The sequence below is a fragment of the Mytilus galloprovincialis genome, chromosome 4, assembly GCF_965363235.1.
Source record: "Mytilus galloprovincialis chromosome 4, xbMytGall1.hap1.1, whole genome shotgun sequence".
Classification (NCBI taxonomy): domain Eukaryota; kingdom Metazoa; phylum Mollusca; class Bivalvia; order Mytilida; family Mytilidae; genus Mytilus; species Mytilus galloprovincialis.
Genome location: NC_134841.1, coordinates 40183892 through 40203614, shown reverse-complemented (window position 1 = coordinate 40203614; position 19723 = coordinate 40183892). Strand labels below are relative to the sequence as shown.

Genomic DNA, 19723 nt, shown 5'->3' with positions numbered 1-19723 from the left:
AAGGGAAAATTCAAAACGGAAAGTCCCTTATCATATGGCAAAATCAAAAGCTTGAACACATCAAATGACTTTATGACATCTGTTATATTCCTGTAACAGACACTTGTTGTTCTAACTAAATGAATATGTTATCATACAATCTAATAAATGAAATCATTGCAAATCCACTTTCTCAATTTTTTGCCATGTAAAATCATGATCATTACAGTCTTCTGGCCATTGTATGAATAACACCTAATTCCAAATATGAGTAAGCACTTCAGTTATACCTTTTAACGTAGTGTCTTTAGATATGACTATAATGTTTTCAATGTTCTGCATACTTATTTCATGTTTCGCTCTATCAATTTCAAACAGACAGTCTTGCGAGACTTTAAATATTGGAGTAAGTAAAAATATAACATATCTACTGGTTTCTATGCTCTCTGCCTCTGCATCATAAAATGAGTGTCCGTCGTAAAAGTCGCGATCTTTTACGCATATTTTAAGCTTCCATTCGTCTTCTTGCCTTTGAATGAAGTAGTTTTTAATACAAGGTATGCTATCCCCTCCATATGAAACAAAAACATCAAAAGTGTAATCTTTACCGTATTTCTTTTCAACAATTTTTCGGAATATGCGGTAAAACAATATAGCTATGTTCCATCGTCTACTATATATTACAAGTAGCAGTTCTTCATTTTACGCCAGTCAGTGTCATTAAATTAGCCGGATTTTTATTGCTACGAGCGACCCTGATGAAGGGGAATTAAGACATATCTGTTATGCACAAGATTTTTGCTTATTCTTTCATTTAAAAAAAAAATAATGGGACAATTTAAGGATAAAATTAATTTCATTTTCGCTTATCAATGACAATCCTTTCGAAATTTTGTTAATGTTATGGTTAAATTCTTTCAAATGTTTATTTTGGTATTTTGAAGAGGTTTGTCATTTTATTGATATAACCGAGACATTTCCAAACATAAATCCATCCCTGTCTCTTGATAACAATAATCAAGACAGACTTTTATTCAAATGTCATAAGGGCAATATACCACTTTCGTGTATGTCCTTTACCGCAAAAAAACTCGTCAATTATGCGCGCCTTTGTGACGTCATTAACCAGAAAGAGGAGCTTGCCTGTATCCCTAAACTAATAACGTTCATCAAGCGTCTAAGTGATCGTCATTGTGCAGGATAAACTAGAAATAATGTTTGTTCTGTAGGTACTTAATCACAATTCCCTAATGACAGCATTGCTGATTGTCAATTATCAGAACTCAATTTGCCGAATAATTCGTGCAATATAGCATCATAGTTTTCCAACCACTCGCTCATCAGGGAACGGAAGTGACGATGCCCCTAAACTCACGAATGATGCTCACTTAAACCAAATTATTTGACGGAAATGCATCGAACTCGAAAGTTGTCTATTATTAAGAATTCACCTGAAATTTTTAAAGTCAGCACATTGAGAGAAATATTGGCAAATGTCATGTGACCACTGCCTAGCGGAATCACTGTGATAGTTAGGGTTTCAACTCCCCCAGCCAAAATTTACCTCATATAGAGTCTGATATAATTTAAATGTTAAGAAGGCCCTTCACGTCTTTCGGCACCATTGGTCTTTTTTTTGTTGCCTAAAGCGTTCCCGGTAAAGGTGAATCCAGAAAATCGTTTCGAACGCATATAATATTTATAAATGTCTTTTTGTAGATAAACCTGTCGTTCGCACTGCATTAATTTGGTGTCATATATTCTAATACAGAAAATCACCAGAAATCCACTTTCTCAATTTTTGCCATGTTAAGTCATGATCATTACAGTCTTCTGGCCACTGAATGAATAATACATAGTTCCAAATATGAGTAAGTCCTTCAGGAATATCTTTTAAAGTAATGTCTTTAGATATAACTATAATATTTTCAATGTTCTGCATACTTATTTCATGTTTCACTCTATCAATTTCAAACAGACATTCTCGCGAGACTTTAAATATGGGAGTAAGTAAAAATATAACATGTCTACTGTTTTCTATGCTCTCTGCCTCTGCATCATAAAATGAGTGTCCGCCGTAAATAGTTATCAAAAGTACCAGGATTATAATAAAAGTAAAAAATATAGTAAAAGTCGCGATCTTTTATGCATATTTTAAGCTTCCATTCGTCTTCTAGCTTTGGAATGAAGTAGTTTTTAATCCAAGGTATGCTATCCCCTCCATATGAAACAAAAACATCAAAAGTGTAATTTTTACCGTATTTCTTTTCAACAATTTTTCGGAATATGCGGTAAAACAATATAGCTATGTTCCATCGTCTACTATATATTACAAGTAGCAGAGTCATAATACAACCTGTTCCTATCAAAATGGAAGAAACCATCAGCCATATTGAATTTCTACAGCCGGAAAACAAATCATGCATCTGTTCATATGCTTCGAGTACGGTTATCACAGTACCGTTTAAAAGTGTACATTTGTATGATCTGGTATCAAGTTTTACTTTGGTTTCTTGTATCCACTTGATGAAATCAAAATTATCACAATTACATTCAAATGCATTGCCATCAAGAAGAAAATATAAACCATGCTGTTGATTCATTAAATCTGCCCAAACACGAGTTTTATGATCCACTGTTGGTAGTAAGTTATTGTGCAGGTCTAGTGATTTCATGTTATTATTAGATGTAATCTGACTTGGAATGGACTGAAATAAATTGTTAGACAGTGATAATTCGGAAAGATGTCCATTATTAAAAAATACATTCTCTGGTAAATTAAAGATACTATTTTTTGATATATCCAAATGTTCGAGATATCTAAGTTTTCGTAAAAGTGCTATGAATCGTTTAAGATTGTCGTCTGGAGGATAACGCATCATAAACTCATCCAACCCAGCATTTCTCCTCAATAAAGTTTTTACATTTATGAAATTAACTAGCTCTATTTGGTGCAATGTCCAGTGGAAATGACCATCTAAGACTAAAGTTTCAACTTTGTTTGTTGCGTTTACTTCAAACAGGACAGCATTATTTGAATAACCGAACGATATATCAAGATACGTCAAATTGCTTCCTTGACGTATATAAAATATTCTACCAATATCTTCACAGATTATATTACTCATAGATAATTTTTCTAAAGAACGTGGTAAATATACTAAATTGTTAGAAACATGGTTGTCTTGTCCTTGGTGATAAAAATCTTTTTCTTTCAGCTTAAACCGAACTGGAATATAAGAATAGTCAAATGTTTTCAATGCAACAGATTTGTTAAAAAATGATTTTAACTCGTCCATATGTCTTCCATAAGCAAACGCAAACCTGTTTCCTTTGAAATATAAATGTTTTAAACACTCTGTTCGATCAAATAACAATAGCGAGTTTTCATCAAAATCAACTATCCCGTTGTCTGATAAATCTAAAACTTCTACACAAATTGTTTTCAAATGTCTCATCATGTCACTAGTGATAGTTAACGCAAACGGATATTCTTTACTATTGAAGATAGGACAGTTAAGACCTCGAAAATTCAATATTTCAATAGTTTTGCCATTATATGGCGACAGCATGTTAAGAGCCCCTATCAGATGCATGCATGATTCTTCAAAATGTATTTTGGTAATTTTAGGAAAAGGGACAAGAGCATTGTTTTCAACTTCCGAAAAATTTAAATGACATCTAGTCAGTTTCAATTCGTCTAGATTCGATGAAAAGTTTTCGAATGTATATCCGCGAAGATATTTTAAAAAACAAAATTCAAACGTTAACGATTTCAGATTTTTCAGCCCTTGAAATCCTATTCCGAAAATCGGATTTGGAGCCATATCTAATGCTAAGAATTCTAGCTTTTTTAAAACTGCAAAAGCTTGATCAGGATAATGGTATAAATCCACTGTTGGTTGATTCGGAATATTCCGTCGTATGTCCAGATCAATCAAATTTTGCAACGGCAAAAGCATTTGTGGTGTATAGACATATCTTAGGTTCAAAATATTTTCACTCATATTCAAAACCTTCAATCGGCTTAATCCATAAAATGCATGATCCTCAATAATGTGAAGTTCGTTTTTAGCCAACGATAAATTGTGCAATAAACTGTAATTTTCAAAAGAGTAATTACTGATATGACGAAGTTTGTTTCCACTAAGATCCAGAACGGTGATATCACGTGGGAGTGCATGTGGAACTTCGCTAAAACCTCTTTTACTGCAGTCAGCTATTTTCACTTGTTCTGATAAATGATCATAAACTGTAATGTTACAGTCTTGAGTATATACTAAATTAAGTAACATGAAAAGGACCGGCACTATCTGACAAATACAGTTATACATCCTAATAAATGTGTTTAAACCCAGACATATTTAACTCATATCGTTATAATTCCATATAAAAACACGCACACATGAAAAAAGACCACGAACAGATCACAGAATCATTTGTGTTGTGGCTTAAATTGATTCAGTTGTCAAAATTGTATCTGTCCACAGTTACGGAAAATAACTATCGTACACTATTTCAAAAAATTTAAATATCTTGGCAAACCTACTCTTTTATATGCGGATTGACAAAACCTATTGAAGGGATCTACCATACGCTTTAACTAATAGCATTTGATACTTTTCTTCCGGGTAACTCTTTTTATGTTAAAAAAAAATTATGTAACCACGCAGGTATAGAAATATAAGTATCATTCGTAAAGCGCTTGACCGAGTTCAAGTTCTTGAATATGATTTTCAGATATATTGGTATTCCCTGTCAATGGATTATTTACATTTTTGTGAGTGCATGTATCTATTATATCATAATGAACTTTTGTCATTTTGTTTGTTAAGTTTCTTTTAATTTGTTACCTTTTCTGACATCGTACTCAGACTTCTTTTAAACTAGGTTTACTATGCACCTAATATATCCTAATGAACTTTAAATGTATTAGGATTCTTACGAATCATCAGATGACGATGAAATATTGTATACCAAAAGAAAAAGAAGAAAAAAAGAAGAACCAGAGACCGAGCTTCAAATCAGATTGACATTGATTGTTGTCCTCAAACCATAACCAATTCAAACATGATTATTCCAATATTTCATTGTTGCATTCCCATCGCAAAGTGGATCATATCCTTTGTCCTGTCGTTTGGCGTGTAAATATTGCCATTGATATGTAACGCTCATGTATATTCATTTTATCAATTTAGGAAAATGGCAGTTGTTATCTTATAATTCGTTTCTATGTATGTTGCATTGACTTTGTTTTAGTTGCACTTCAATATTTATTTTACCGTTGGTTTTTTTATATAGCTGATGTGTTTCCCTCGGTATTAGTTTGTAACCCGGATTTTTTTTCTCTCAAACCGATCGTGCAAGGGCTGTATAGCCACTCAATGTCGTTAAAAACTTCCATTTGTTGTTTTTCTCTCAATCGATTGATGATTTTTGAACAGCGGTATACTACTGTTGCCTTTATTTACCGAAGTCGCTAACATAAATGTGTCTTGACATAAACAAAACCACTCTAATATCAAGGAGATTCTAAGTAACTGAGAAGTCTCTATGGCCGAGTTGTCTTAGTAGTAAAACTGTTGTAAAACTAGCCTGTAAACACTAAGGCTAGTTTGAATCACACTCATGACAAGTGTGTCCGACTCAAACCTTAATTAAGTAGAATTGTCAGGCTCGTATCGAAAGTCAGTGGTTATGGCTGAGCACTCCGTCTTCCTCAATCTATAAAAATTGATCGGCAAGAAATACCGTATTTTTTTATCGGGGATATAATATATTAAGTAATCAGATTGAAATAATCATGCATGTTTAACCTATACAGTAGTATTGAGAATGGAAGGCGTATAGCTGTCATCTGCATGGTATCTGCAAATGACAGATTGTCGTAAAGACTTCAACACTTTTTCAGTAATGCTCCAGATGTTGGATATAAACATAAGATGATTTGGTATGATTCCCAATAAGATAAAAAAAAAATCCACCAAAATTATATATTTGCAATTCAAAATGTAGGTTTAAAATATCTAAAAAAGGAGCAACTATTTATTAATTTTTTTCTGTATACGAATCTTCGTTTGAATGATAAAAACGTAAGTAAAATTAATATGTAAAATATCAGTGAGAGGCATCTTTAGTTTTTGAGTTATGCCGCTTTGTACAAACATTCATTTTGAATGAGGATTTTTTTTTTTAAATCATAATACTTGCTTTAACTATATTTGCAACAAAGTGACTTAAATTCACGTTACAAACAAATTATATAAATATTATTTAGAATTAACAGTTTATGCAACTTATGAAATTTGCAAACAAAAAATGTCTTTCAGAGACAATAACTGCATAAAAGATCTTAAGATTCTTCTGGAAATTTTCAAACAGATAGAAATTGCTATGAAATTTACTTTTAAAATGTCCACTTGTACCTAGCTCCTTAGCTTTTCGAAATCCATTCTGTAATACACTGTTTTTTTCAAAATAAAGTTAAATATTCAATATTTCAGGGCAGTAACTCGAAAAATTTGTCAAAACATTTTTCAAAAATATCAGGGAGATAGCAAGAGCATGTTTTGTCGGCCATTTTCAAGTTGTTGTATTTCCTTTTATTGCTGTATTTTTCGATTTATTCGTTTAAAATTGCAGTTTTAATCCTATGCTCTATGTTAGCCACACAGGCCATGTTTGTTGATCAACCTGGACAAAATAGCAAATTTCAAAGAAAGAATTATTGTAGATGAAGCAAAGAAACTTTGGTTTCAATTCATCGAGCTATTTTTAAGACGAATGTAAAAAAAAACAGACGACAAACGGTCGGACTCACAGTGACGATTAGCTAAAAATGTGTCCATATTTACCATGTTAAACTGACTGTTAATACGTGTGTAGTACCTGGGTTCACCTGTATCTTCTTTTTGTTTGGTGATCCAGTTACTCGATGTTTAGGTCTGTGAGAATATTCTATGAATTTATGTTTTTTTCCGAATACTTTTGTATACGGTTGCTACGCGTTTGTCTTCGATTTTTGTTTTGCCTTTTGCTGTCTCCTTTACCTTTTAAACAAAAAACAAGGGCAAACAAGTCGTAAGTGGTTTAGTTTCAAATTTAATCCTGGCGTCTAAAACTTCAATATTTCAGGGTCAATAACTCGAAAAATAGGTCAAAACATTTTTTCAAAAATATCAGGAAGATAGTAAGAGCATGTTTTGTTGGCCATTATTAAGTTGTTGCTTTTCCTTTTTTGCTGCATTTTTCGATTTATTCGTATAAAATTGCAGTTTAAATATTATGCTCTTTGTTAGCCACACAGGCCATGTTTGTTGATCAACCTGGACAAAACAGCAAATTTCAAAGAAAAAAATATTGTATGAAGTATGAAAGAAACTTTGGTTTCAATTCATCTAGCAATTTTTGGGAAGAATGTAAAAAAAACAGACGACAAACGGACAGACTCAAAGTGGCGACTAGCTAAAAATGTGTCCATATTTACATTATATTATTATCTCACCATATTAATGCATGTAATATTATCCACTGATAATTGAATAATATTCACTGATCGGCAATTGGTTGGCGTTTTATCACCTGACAATTGACTGATATCACTTGTGTAGTACCAGGGTTCACCTGTGTCTTCTATTTTTGGGGATCCAATTACTCGATGTTAAGTTCTGTGAGAATATTCTATGAGTTTATGTCTTTTCGTCGAATACTTTTGTATACGGTTGCTACCCGTTTGTCTTCGATTTTATTATTTTTTTGCCTTTTGCTATCTCCTTTACCTTTTTTACAAAAAATAAGGGCAAAAAAGTCGTTAGTTGTTTAGTTTCAAATTTAATCATGACGTCTTAGATAATAATACGTATTAATAACGAAAACCTATCTAATATCACTGTAAAACGAACTTTGCTTTCTATGCCAACTAATAGTATTTTGGGGCTCTTTACTACTTTTTTTTACACATCTTTAAGTATAAGCAAAAACGTATATCAACGTTCGCACTTTTGACCACCAGTACACATTTTTTATTTTTTTTATTTCAGAAACAAGATTTTCAGGTTTAAGGACTATCGATGATGAAGAAACCATAAAATTTGGGTTTGCGGCAACTCAAAAAATCACGTGGAAAAAGAAGTATGACCGAAGGAAAACTGCTCGCAGTGAATAGATAGAATAATGTGGATTCATTTATTTTCCTTGCCCCAATTGTTGTGGTTTGGGAAATAATTCTAGTATTGTGAATATTGGATGTCGTGGTTTTGCTAAAGTCTTCAGAACATTTATGCTTCTATTAACATTTAAATTCGTGTTTTACCTTTATCAACACAATCCATGAAAACCGGTACTAACAAATAATTTATAAAAACAAATTATATAGTGGAGTATGTGCATCAAAACAATATCTTAATATGCCTAGCTTTACTTCAAAGTTGTTATCTCCGTTATATCCAATGGGGAAACAAAAGCATTTTTGTAACTTATATTAAAATTATGAAAATTTTATTGAATTCTATGGACTAGATTTCATACAAGAACACAATTGATCACAATTCATTTAAAGAAATCTGTTTGGTAAAGAGGTTTTATATCCGGTTCGTCTGCTGATTCCACGTGCATATTTGCAATGTCGTCCCTTGATTCAGGTGGTTTATCAATTATGTCTAAATCTAATAAGTGTTCAAAATCATCCTCACGTAGACTATGCAACCAATTAAATACTTTCAAATTTCTATGTGCTCGGTTTAATGATTGGCCTCGATTCCACCATTCTAAGTCTCTGACTTTGATTTCGTGATATCTGGGTCGACCCATTCTTACCTTTATGTCTGTTCGAATAACATTACTGAGGTATGGGGATATCCTCATTTTCTGGATGATTTTTGGTTTAAATCCGTAATCATCATCAACAAGATGCGGGAAATCCTCGCATCGTCCAACGGTTTTTTGCAATGCATTATTTTCACCGTAACCGGTAACACGTTCCAAAGCAGACGTAGTTGTTTTAATTCTTTTTTGAACACGTGTAGTTAGGCCACGCCTTAAATCCATCTCCAGGATTTCCTTATCCCCTTTCCACATAGTTTCAGGTTTTTCGTATGTAGTTGCAGGTGATATTGAGCGTATTGACGGCGTTGCACATGAAACATTTGAACTGATTTCTGAACGCGCGGATGCTAACCGTGAATGAGTAGATCTTCTTCTAGGTCTTCCACTTCTACTTTCCTGTCTTTGACGCGCCATGGCTAACTGACGTTCTCTTGCTAGTTGTTGTCTAGCCTCCTCCAAATTTAGACCCTTACTGAGAGGTTTATGTCCGGCAGATAATGTACGTAACTTTTTCTGTTGTCGTTGTAACGGAATATTTATGTTTAAAGTAGTTGTACTTCCACTTTTTTTAAGTTCTTTGTTGTATCTAATTCCACGTTGTTTTCCACAATTAAATATCATTTTTCGTTCATTGGGGTCCATCAACTCAAAGGCTTCTGATTCAAACTGACCCTTATTTGTACCAAACGTGTCAATCTGAAGTACATTTTGAGCTCTCATAAATTTTTCAAATGCGCCTAAACTTCTCTTATTTGCAAGTTCTACCCATTTACTTGGCACAGGTTCTGGCGATTGTCGTTCTTTTATTTCATTTTTATGTCTCCCCCTTTTCTTTGATTTTAAACTTTGAAAAGTAACAACATCAGATTTTTCTTCAAGAGACGAAAGTTCAAATAGAGATGAATAGTGAGTTGAAATAGAATCGTCACTAGGAGTACGTTTTAGACGTCCAGTTTCATTTTTATGTTTTTGATCTTTACAGGGACGCTTCCCTTTCATTTCACTCACCGATCGTCGAAGTTTAAAAGAATCGTTTTGACGTCGTTTAAATTTTGGGTCTTTTTCCATGTAGGTTCCCTTTCTTTCACTTTTAGACCGTTTAATAACACTTGGAACACGCTTGGTTCTATCTAAACTAATTTTCTCTCTATCTTTTCCTAATTTTCCAGAGAATATTGGTTGCAAAGCAGGTTTGTTCATTGGCTCGATACTTTTTATCACATAGTCCGACATCCATGACTGTAAAGCGCGCGAAAGTCTGCCTTCGTCTGTTTCCTCGATACCCATCTCAGAGAATGCCGATGGGAGTCTGGTTTCGTCGAAATCATCAGAACAGTACCAGGAAAGGCGGGAACTAGTCTGCCATGTCATTACCGTATCCTTCTTCGCTGCACACGTCCATTGGGAATTCATATGAATTCAATGGACCCATAATTCCATATAAACATATAATGAGTTAAGTATTTGTTTATTGTTTTCTAATGACAGTTTCTTTGTAAGCATAAATGAAATAGATCCAAATATATCTATTTATACGGAAATACTATTGATTGTATGATGTTACCAAACATCTATTTTATATGGTAATTGGAGAATAATTTTCTCACATCAACTCTATTGAATTACCAGGCGGTTTTAACTTTCAACCTTTTTTCAATATTGATCACAAATTAAAAATCATTTGGTTTCATAAATCTTTATACGAAGTGTATTTAAATAGCCCCACAAATTTAATCTTTCTATTCTAAGTAGGTTCAACGCCGAAACACGGTAACGACAAGTGGCGCGTGTAAAAGTTTACCAAAGTTCACTGTCATTCAAATCAGGTGGCTCAAACAATTTTGATTATATCTGTATTGACTAACTTCTCTGTATACATATTAACAAATTCCATTTCTAAGCTGATAATCAATGTTTGTATTGTAATTCCCTATTGAGATTTTATTTAAATACGACGATTGTTTGTTGTTAACGTATGTCTAACGATTACTTGTTATAACAATCACTTCCAAGGCGTCGATAACGGTCTTTACTTTGTAGATTTCCTCAATTAGTTCAAAGTCTTTCTTTCTTCCTGTGAAGTAAGAAAATAAACATGTTATCTTTCAAAAATAAATAAATAGTAAATTCATAAAATAATAACATTTAAAGGAAATAATCGGTTATAAATTAAACCAATCTTGCTGTATGGAAGGCCCTATGGTTACCTACTTTATAGAAAGAAGGCGATGTGGTATGATTGCCAATAAAACACCGGGGAACAATTGTAAAAAATAGTTGGAAATTACTTAAAACACAATAAAACAACTAACATAAACACAAAAGATACCAGCTTGAAAGTAGTCTATATACAGCTGCAGGAAAACTAGTTCAAAGCCAAGTACAACAGTCCAAGTCCTGTTGGAATCGGGACGTTTGCAAATGACGTGTATTGTTGGCGTGTCACGTCTAGTTGCAAATGGTTAATGCATGTTAAGGTAGAGAAACATATAACAGTAAATTTGTTCTAGCAACAGGCCACCTCTTGACTCCTAAAAAAATTGTTGCAAGTATCTTTCACCTGCAGATAACGTGGTACCCCTTTTATATGGCGCATCAAGTTTAACGTCCGCATTACGACCGACGTTGCTGCGTATTTATACATCCCTCACTGCATAATAGACGCCAACTTTATTTAGGGATTTAGCGCCAAACGGAAGAATTCCAGAAATTACCATATGTTGTATTTCTATACCCAGCCAACCCTTTGGATAAAAGATCTTTGACACTAACAACAACCAAATGTGGGAAGATTGATGCAATGATATATTTTACTTTACTTATAAATTTCCTTTTTTCTCTCTCATTTTGTATTGCTTTTTCGTTATTTTTTATTTGTTTCATATATCTTGCTTATTTTCTTTTAATTGTTTATTAAAATGAAGGTGTGAATGCATATCAGTGGAACCGCATGTTGACGTCACGTATGTTGAATTTATACATTGTTTTTGTAGTGTTTGGTCAAGTTGATGGTCAATCCCCTTGGCATTTTTTATGTAATACTTAACTTAATATCGGATCAATGCGATGTATTGTTTGTCCTTGGCCAATAACAACCTGCTTAATTGAAAAACTTTATTTCAATAATCAGATTTAAGTTATAATCTTTTAATATGATGCATATCATTAAACCCATTTGAACCCCCCTGGTTGACGGGATAACCAAAATTCAGAGGCAAGGAGGGTTCAAACCAAATTATTGCCAACAATCTACTTAGAAATTTTAACGCAACCTAAATATTATTTTAATCCTTTAGGACGGTGATTGACATTTTCCTACAAAAATATTGTCGACGTGCATAACATTTATATCAGATTATTAAATTTCTAATTTTTATTTTACCTTTAATGATTTTCATACTGATAACATGGTCATGTTTAATCTTCCAAATTGAAAGAAGTAGTTTAAACAAATTTTCGGTTTCAGTTATTTGATTTTAAACCTTTTTGTCTACAAGTACATTAATGCCAGTTTTCCAAACGCTTATAGGAATATGGTAAATTATCGACCTGAACTTGCATGAAGTATTTGCCACTGGACGTTAATGAATCAACAATCAATCAATTAATAAGAAACTCCATACACACATACAGAACAATGTTAAGTGTGCAAGAACACTTTCAAGATAGAATATCCTAAAAATATGAAATATGTACTATAGATTGAAATAATTTGGCTCATAAATACATGACCCTGATATTCGTTAAACTAATTCTCAGATATGAAGGGGGGTTTCTGATATCCTATAACAGTTTCATTGGGAAGCAGGGTGCATAGTTACTGGGTTCCAATTGTATGGCTCTATTTTGGTCATAACGGGACTGCTCATGATAACCTTTGTTTGAATTAATAGTCACACTAGTTGTTCAGATACATGGATGCACGACATATACAGGAGACCAGAGCTCTGGCAGCAGACCTTACATTTGAGCAAAATATGGATTTTTGTTTATTATGTACAATCATTTACTAGAAGAACACAAAGATTCAGAACATGAATTATCATTTACTCCATATATTTTATATTATAGTGTACGCTTTTCTTTGTATATAATAATTGTTATTCTTAAGTACATACAGTTCTACCATCTTTTCGTCACTATTTGTTTTGTGTTTATATTTTTATTGGAAGAGGGCGTCTCTAATGTTTCTATAACTTGTGTTTAATCTCTTTTGTTTTGTTTTTTCGAAAATATAATATGTTTAAACTAAGCCATGTTTTATACTAGAAATGAGAAATAGGATTTTATTTTTAATTGTTAGAATTATCAAGGTGTCTATTGTAACACATGCTAAGCGTTCGATAATAAGACACCATGCTCAAACCAGGACTACCCCTCAATCATTAAAGAATGATGACCTTCATCCAAGACCTTGATATCAAATGTTTCATTCAATATTCGAGGGAAATATTTTACTAATAAGTATAAAAATGTCAAGTACATGGGGGCTAGATGAGATTTAAACAAATCAGAATAATGGGACAAATCTACAGAAAAATTGACTAAAATAAGTCATAATAAGACAGACAGACGAACATACTGACAGAAGGGCGAATCGAGAGACGGAAGGTCAACGGTATACACCATAATACGTCCCGTAAACGGGAGTAGAGAAAAAATGACATTAACAATTAAAGAATACAGAAATAAAGAACCCCCATCGGGACCCTCATACATGAAAAATATGTTTCTATGTTCTTTTCAACTTTTGTCAAGAGAGGTTTACAAATCAATCGAAGAATCTTTTTTAAGTAGAAAAAAATAGAATATACATAGAAAGTCTACTTCACTAACATGAATCAAATAAAACATTGAAATGAAATATTGAAATCATAAAATCAATTTCACATTAACAATTGAATTTTAAGTATTGTAAATGAAAATTTCAAAAATGTTTACATTTAACTGTGAGAACAAGCAATGCTATTATGCCTAAATGAAAAGAAAACATATAATTCTTATTTTCTAAAAAGCTTCACTTACGTAACTGCATTGGAAGTATTCATTTTCCTACAATTGAAGCTTATTTTTTTTTTGAGTACGTATAACCTCCAAGTTTTGTTCGACTTTTTTTAGAGTGCAGAAGCCATTTTATACATATACAAAACTGCCGATATTTTTTAGTTTGTTACAAAATATTCCTTATATTTTAGTTGACTTTTAAACATCAGGTAATGATAGAATTCTGTGGTTTATAGTATAAGTTAACCTTTCAATCTACAATATGATATTTTGATTAATTCGAAAATAAGTGATTTTTCTGGCGTGGGCTCAGATCAATGCACTGAACTAGCGTATAAAATCAAGATTCAAACAATTCATATTGAATTCAAGACCTTAATATAGATTTCGTGATATGAAATATTGGAAAATTGATATTTAATGAAATGATGCTCACGCACCGAGATAATCTGAAATGACGTTTTCTGAAATTAACAACCCAAGAATTAGTTGAACAAACACCATCTCGGTTTACATAAAATGTTCTCAAATATTTTTTTTTATTAAATATATGTTGCTTTGAACTTTAGCTAAGATATACGTATATAACACAACTATTTTCAAATAAACCTATGATAAAAATGTTCTGAATATAAAATAAAGCTTTTAAGGTTGACAGTTAGAAACAATATGTTATAAACATACTATCTGCTTCCGCGTCTCAAAGTTGAAAGGGTCATTTTAGTCATTGATAGCAAAGGCCTGTTGGAACGTTCTTCATTGAGTAAAGAATAAAGCAGAAATTGGTCCTTCTCCGCCCTCCCCCATGTAAAATTTAGATATAAGTATTATTATCAAAGCTAATTTTGAGAATTTGCAAAATATTTTTTTGTCTTATTGGCACAAATCGAGAGTCAACATGTACTCCTATGTTTTTAACACACAAGATTTTATTCCTTATCAAATACTTACCAATCTGGGAAGTTAATTTATATCCAGCTATTATTCTATTATACCTTTGACTTAAAACCTCCTGGGTTTAAGAGTGCGAGCAAGGTCTCGAATTAAAGGACATGTAATTTATACATTAAAATGAAAGAGAGGCGAAAGTTACTACAGGGTCATTCAAACTCATAAGTAAAAAAAATAACCCACAACGCCATGGCAAAAGAAATTTAAATATTAAAAGAAAAACAACATCACACAAAACAAAACAGAAAACTAAAGACTAACAGCGATCACCATTCAACGTAAGTCACCATAATATCGGGAAAATATCATTTTGGATGAAAAACGTAAAACAAATTAATGAAGGTACACCCCCTCCCAAAAAAATATATAAAAACAATATCCTCAAGTAAAGAAAGTAAAGAATCCGTCCCCTGGTATGAAATGTCATGATTAAACTAAATACAGTGGTTTAATTTAGAGAATTTCAACACTTAAAATGATATGGCTATTCAATTGAAACAAATGACTAACTTGCAATTTGAAACGGTCAAAAGTTATCGAGTACATTTCGATAAAGTTTAAAACATTTGAAACATGAATTAAATAGATTAAAATAGTAAGATATGAGGGTAAACATATTAACAAAACATTGACATATGATACAAGGTATATTCAATTTTAGAAAATACATATTCAATTTTCTTACCTTCATTCTACAGAGAACAAATTGTTTTGCTTCACATTGTATCGATCGCTGGTACCGTTACCATTGAAAACAAATCTATTCAGAACGAATTGGAATTTAAACTCTTTCATATAATTGTATATATCGAACTATTAGAAGTTTTAACACATTCTTTTGTGATTTTCAAAACAAGGTGATAAGATTTAAAATCGCAGTTCAGAGGATTATCATTAAGGTTTAACCTAAAACCAATGACATGGAACAGTTTGTCAACAAATTCAAACTTGCTCATTTATATGACACTTGAGATTTTAACTGAATTAAAGTGTTTTTTAAATACATGATATATCTTTGTAATTTGAGGAACTTATAACACGTATATAAACTATAGCATGTCTTACATCCATCACTGGATATAGAGTACCTTTACAGGCTTTAATTTTATTTTTGTCGCATTCAAGATATTTTTAAACCTAATTAACACGTTTTGGTCGATGGTTTTTATAGATGCTATAGTATACACATTATTCATGTGATCTTTATAAATATATATACGTCCAGAATATTTTTGGATAACTACAGGACATACTTTCTCTGTTGTATAACCTCATCGTTTAACCTATGGTTATATAGGGCTTAAACTATAATTATATTTCCCTTTTTTTTTTCGTTTTAGTCCGACAATGTTATATATATGTAAATTTGCGTTAACAATTTGTCTTCCCTTAATGGGATTTGAACCTCCTGCCTCTATGAAATCGTTATCATATGACATCGTCTTAACTGTGTCCACTCGGCCAAAAGGTTATAAAAATAGACATTTTGTTAGTTGAGCAATGCCTTCTCAGTGTCAAATATTTCATGCATATTCAGGAAGTGTGCATATTTAACATTATCATACCGATCCCATTGAGTTGTATGCAGTTTTTTTTTTATTGCATTAAGGATTTTATTCATTGGTATTTTCATTTCATCAAATATTTTGATTGTATTTTTTTCCAGTACTTTGTTTAAGCTAGTTCTATTTTTTATTATGTACCTTGTATGTTTTTGTCGAGAGTGCGACATTTGTTGCAGAAAGCGAGACCAGGGATAGTGATCCGGTGTAAATGGGCGTATAGGCGTACTTTGCAAGGTCCTCATGCCTGTCACTTGACATCGAACTCAATTCGTGGATCAGCGAAATGCTCAAAAGAAGTAAACTCTGTCGATAATGCTTCAATTGAGGAAAAATGTGGAGGACAAGCGAAACATATTATTGAATATGACCATTTCACAAGAGCCCAAGGAAACTTTTAATATCAATAAGTTCATCGTATTTTCAACTACAAAAACATAAAATTCTATGAACGTCATCTTCCTTCTATTAAAAGTTCGTCCTTTCTTCATTTATAAAAAAGAATTGACAACACTATAATCAATGGGAGATAATTCAAATTCATTTTACCACACCTTAGCAAAATTGTCTTATCCAAATAAAAAAAAATTACACTACATCTTTTATCCTCCTTTGAAACTTGGAGTCAGGACACGTCAAGCATATACCAATGTAGATCCAGAAATATATTCAATGAAATCTGCTGGAATGATCATTAAATTTTGTCGCAGTGAAAATAATTAAACAAATAAACAGATCAAACCCCAGATATTTTTCAACATATAAATTTCAAAATATAACTTGAAAATTCAACATGAATTACAAATTAATACGCTAAAACGTGCTAAGCGATCATTTATTATGTTAGATATCATTATAGCAATCATTTATGATATCTGAAAAGTTTGATAACGGGACAAGGAAACGAATGTAAATTTGAATTGCATGTACAGTGCAAACATTTGAAAATAATTAAGTGCAGTGCAATATTAATGGCTTTCGTTTAAAAAAGTTTTGAATGATCAATTTATTCTTTGGAGCAAACGTTTATGTTTTATATTTTTATCAGAAACGTCTAAGCACGTCATGTATGCAAAGTAAATATGCATTACAGATAGTTTGAGATTTGGAAAAAAAGTTTTCACCCGGCTTAAACTCATGTGCCGGTCTGAAACCAGGTTAACCTCGCCAGTGATTTAGACAGAAATATTGTATACTTAGATATAAGAAGCTGTGGTATGAGCGCCAATGAGACAACTCTCCACACAAGTCACAATTTATAAAAGTAAACCATTATAAGTCAAAGTATAGTCTTCAACACGAATAACCATCTATTATAGACTGAATGTTACCACTAAGCTGCCATTTGATAAGTTGTGGCTATCCTATTCACGTCAATTCATTAGTTTGAAAAGTTTATATCAAACCCTCAAAAACAAGGAATTAAAATTCGGAATCGAATAATCTGCTACATATTTGACGTCCTCAAAAGTGTAAAACGAGGGAGAAGACACTAATGGTCCAATTAGTTTTGGATTATCTACAAAAAAAACAGTTTAATCAATTCCGACAAGCACCATGTCCAAAATGGAAAACAATTAAAAAACAAACAACAATTCATATAAAAGACGCCACAAAAACTTAAGAATGAGCAACATACTGGTGGTGAACCCGGTTGCTTTAGACGGGGAAGCAGTTTCTGTTCCACTACTGCAACTGTCGTGTTTATCGTCGCTAAAAAATCATGTTCTAATCATGCAGCACCTGCAATATGCTTCCAAAGACAAATCCATCACGGATTTTAAAAATTTAAAGCCCAGAATATAAAAAAAAATAAAAAATGGACAACAGTTTATATTTCATTGAGGAACCTTTGATAATGTCGAGTTGTACATCGCAAGTCGATGTAATAAAACATTGTAACATTTGATAGATTGTTGTTGGCCATCATATACACTTTTGATGTGATATTTTTAGCCGTTCCTCCAAAAAATCTTTTCTGGAAAAAGAATATTGGTTAATTGGTTGTTTATAGCTTAAAAGTTCCAGTGGCAAATATTGAATGCGAGTTCAGGATGAGAACAAAAAATCAATTGATTTATAACTTCGTAGATTTGACGAGGTAATTCGTGCGGGGTAAAAAAGCAGGAAAATGAGGATAGTTTGGATAGAAACAGTATTTTTTTCGCTCGAGTTAAGCCAGCTGCGAACCTACAAAGACAATAAAAGGGGTTTCCAACGTACCGAACAGCACTCTCCTGACATATTGCATCAAATTTATCATCCTCATTTTTAACAGACGTGACAATGTATTCATGCATCCCGCACATATATAATCGAACACTACACGTAAGCAAGAATGTTGCTACCGGACAGGAATGACCTTAGATGTATTATTTTGACAAAACCACACAGAACTTTCACCCTCAAAGATTTTTAACATCTTACTTTATTTGAACTTTTCAGCTTTTTATTTGGATATTACTGATGAGTCTTTTGTAGACTCTTATTATACAATGGGAGACAACTCTATAATTTTTTTCTTACATGTAGAAATTGTCAATACAAAATGAGTCTCAGTGTAGACTAGTCTGCACTATTGACAAGGGGGACAACGAAAATTCAATTCTAATGAAACAGTGACGAACTGAATGCTAAACTTATATTGATAAACATTATCTACCTATCTGGAGAAATTTTATTTTGTACGACCCCTTCTAGTCTTTTCTCTTGATATTTCCCATTGTCACAAATACTAGTTTTAAGCACAAAGGTGTCAGTATTCACCTCAGAAACTTACAAAACCTTTGAATAGACTTATTAAGAAGGGATATAATTACGATACTGTTGTCAAGTCATTAAAGATTGCATATTTTGGCGTTAATATTGAGTCACTGATAAGGTCTTTGCATCGGAACTAAACACATTTATTCTAAAAACAGTTGTTGGCATGACACGGGTTATGTTCTTCTCATATATGTTATGACGGTATGATACTAAACCCCTAACGGGAAGGATTGTGCCTGATGTTCATATGATGAAAACATAATCTTTTAGTCAGTTTAGTTGAAGTCTGGAGCTGGCATGTCAGTTAACTGCTAGTAGTCTGTTGTTGTTTATGTATTATTGTCATTTTGTTTATTTTCTTTGGTTACATCTTCTGACATCAGACTCGGATTTCTCTTGAACTGAATTTTAATGTGCGTATTGTTATGCGTTTACTTTACTACATTGGTTAGAGGTATAGGGGGAGGGTTGAGATCTCACAAACATGTTTAACCCCGCCGCATTTTTGCGCCTGTCCCAAGTCAGGAGCCACTGGCCTTTGTTAGTCTTGTATTATTTTAATTTTAGTTTCTTGTGTACAATTTGGAAATTAGTATGGCGTTCATTATCACTGGACTAGTACATATTTGTTTAGGGGC

At 32.5% G+C, this 19723-nt stretch overlaps 2 protein-coding genes across 3 annotated transcripts; both read right to left on the bottom strand.

The window, feature by feature from the left end:
- Nucleotides 1-2036: 2036 nt before the first annotated feature.
- On the bottom strand, nucleotides 2037-4528 carry LOC143071027 (uncharacterized). The gene has a single exon (XM_076245115.1). It carries the CDS (start codon nucleotides 4311-4313, stop codon nucleotides 2037-2039), a length of 2277 nt encoding a protein of 758 aa, XP_076101230.1. The 5' UTR covers nucleotides 4314-4528.
- A 3915-nt stretch (nucleotides 4529-8443) lies between these two features.
- On the bottom strand, nucleotides 8444-15594 carry LOC143072133 (uncharacterized). 2 transcript variants are annotated; one of them, XM_076246944.1, is made up of 2 exons: nucleotides 15443-15594; nucleotides 8444-10876 (listed from the first exon to the last, which is right to left on the bottom strand). In XM_076246944.1, exon 2 carries the CDS (start codon nucleotides 10213-10215, stop codon nucleotides 8527-8529), a length of 1689 nt encoding a protein of 562 aa, XP_076103059.1. In that variant the 5' UTR covers nucleotides 10216-10876; nucleotides 15443-15594; the 3' UTR covers nucleotides 8444-8526. The 2 variants fall into 2 exon arrangements, with proteins under 2 accessions (XP_076103059.1, XP_076103060.1); XM_076246945.1 differs by lacking the exon at nucleotides 15443-15594 and adding an exon at nucleotides 13828-13939.
- Between the last annotated feature and the right edge of the window lie 4129 nt (nucleotides 15595-19723).

Excerpts from the sequence above, each read along its gene's own strand:
- LOC143071027 (XM_076245115.1), bottom strand. The coding sequence starts at position 4,313 with ATGTATAACTGTATTTGTCAGATAGTGCCGGTCCTTTTCATGTTACTT.
- LOC143072133 (XM_076246944.1), bottom strand. The coding sequence starts at position 10,215 with ATGAATTCCCAATGGACGTGTGCAGCGAAGAAGGATACGGTAATGACA.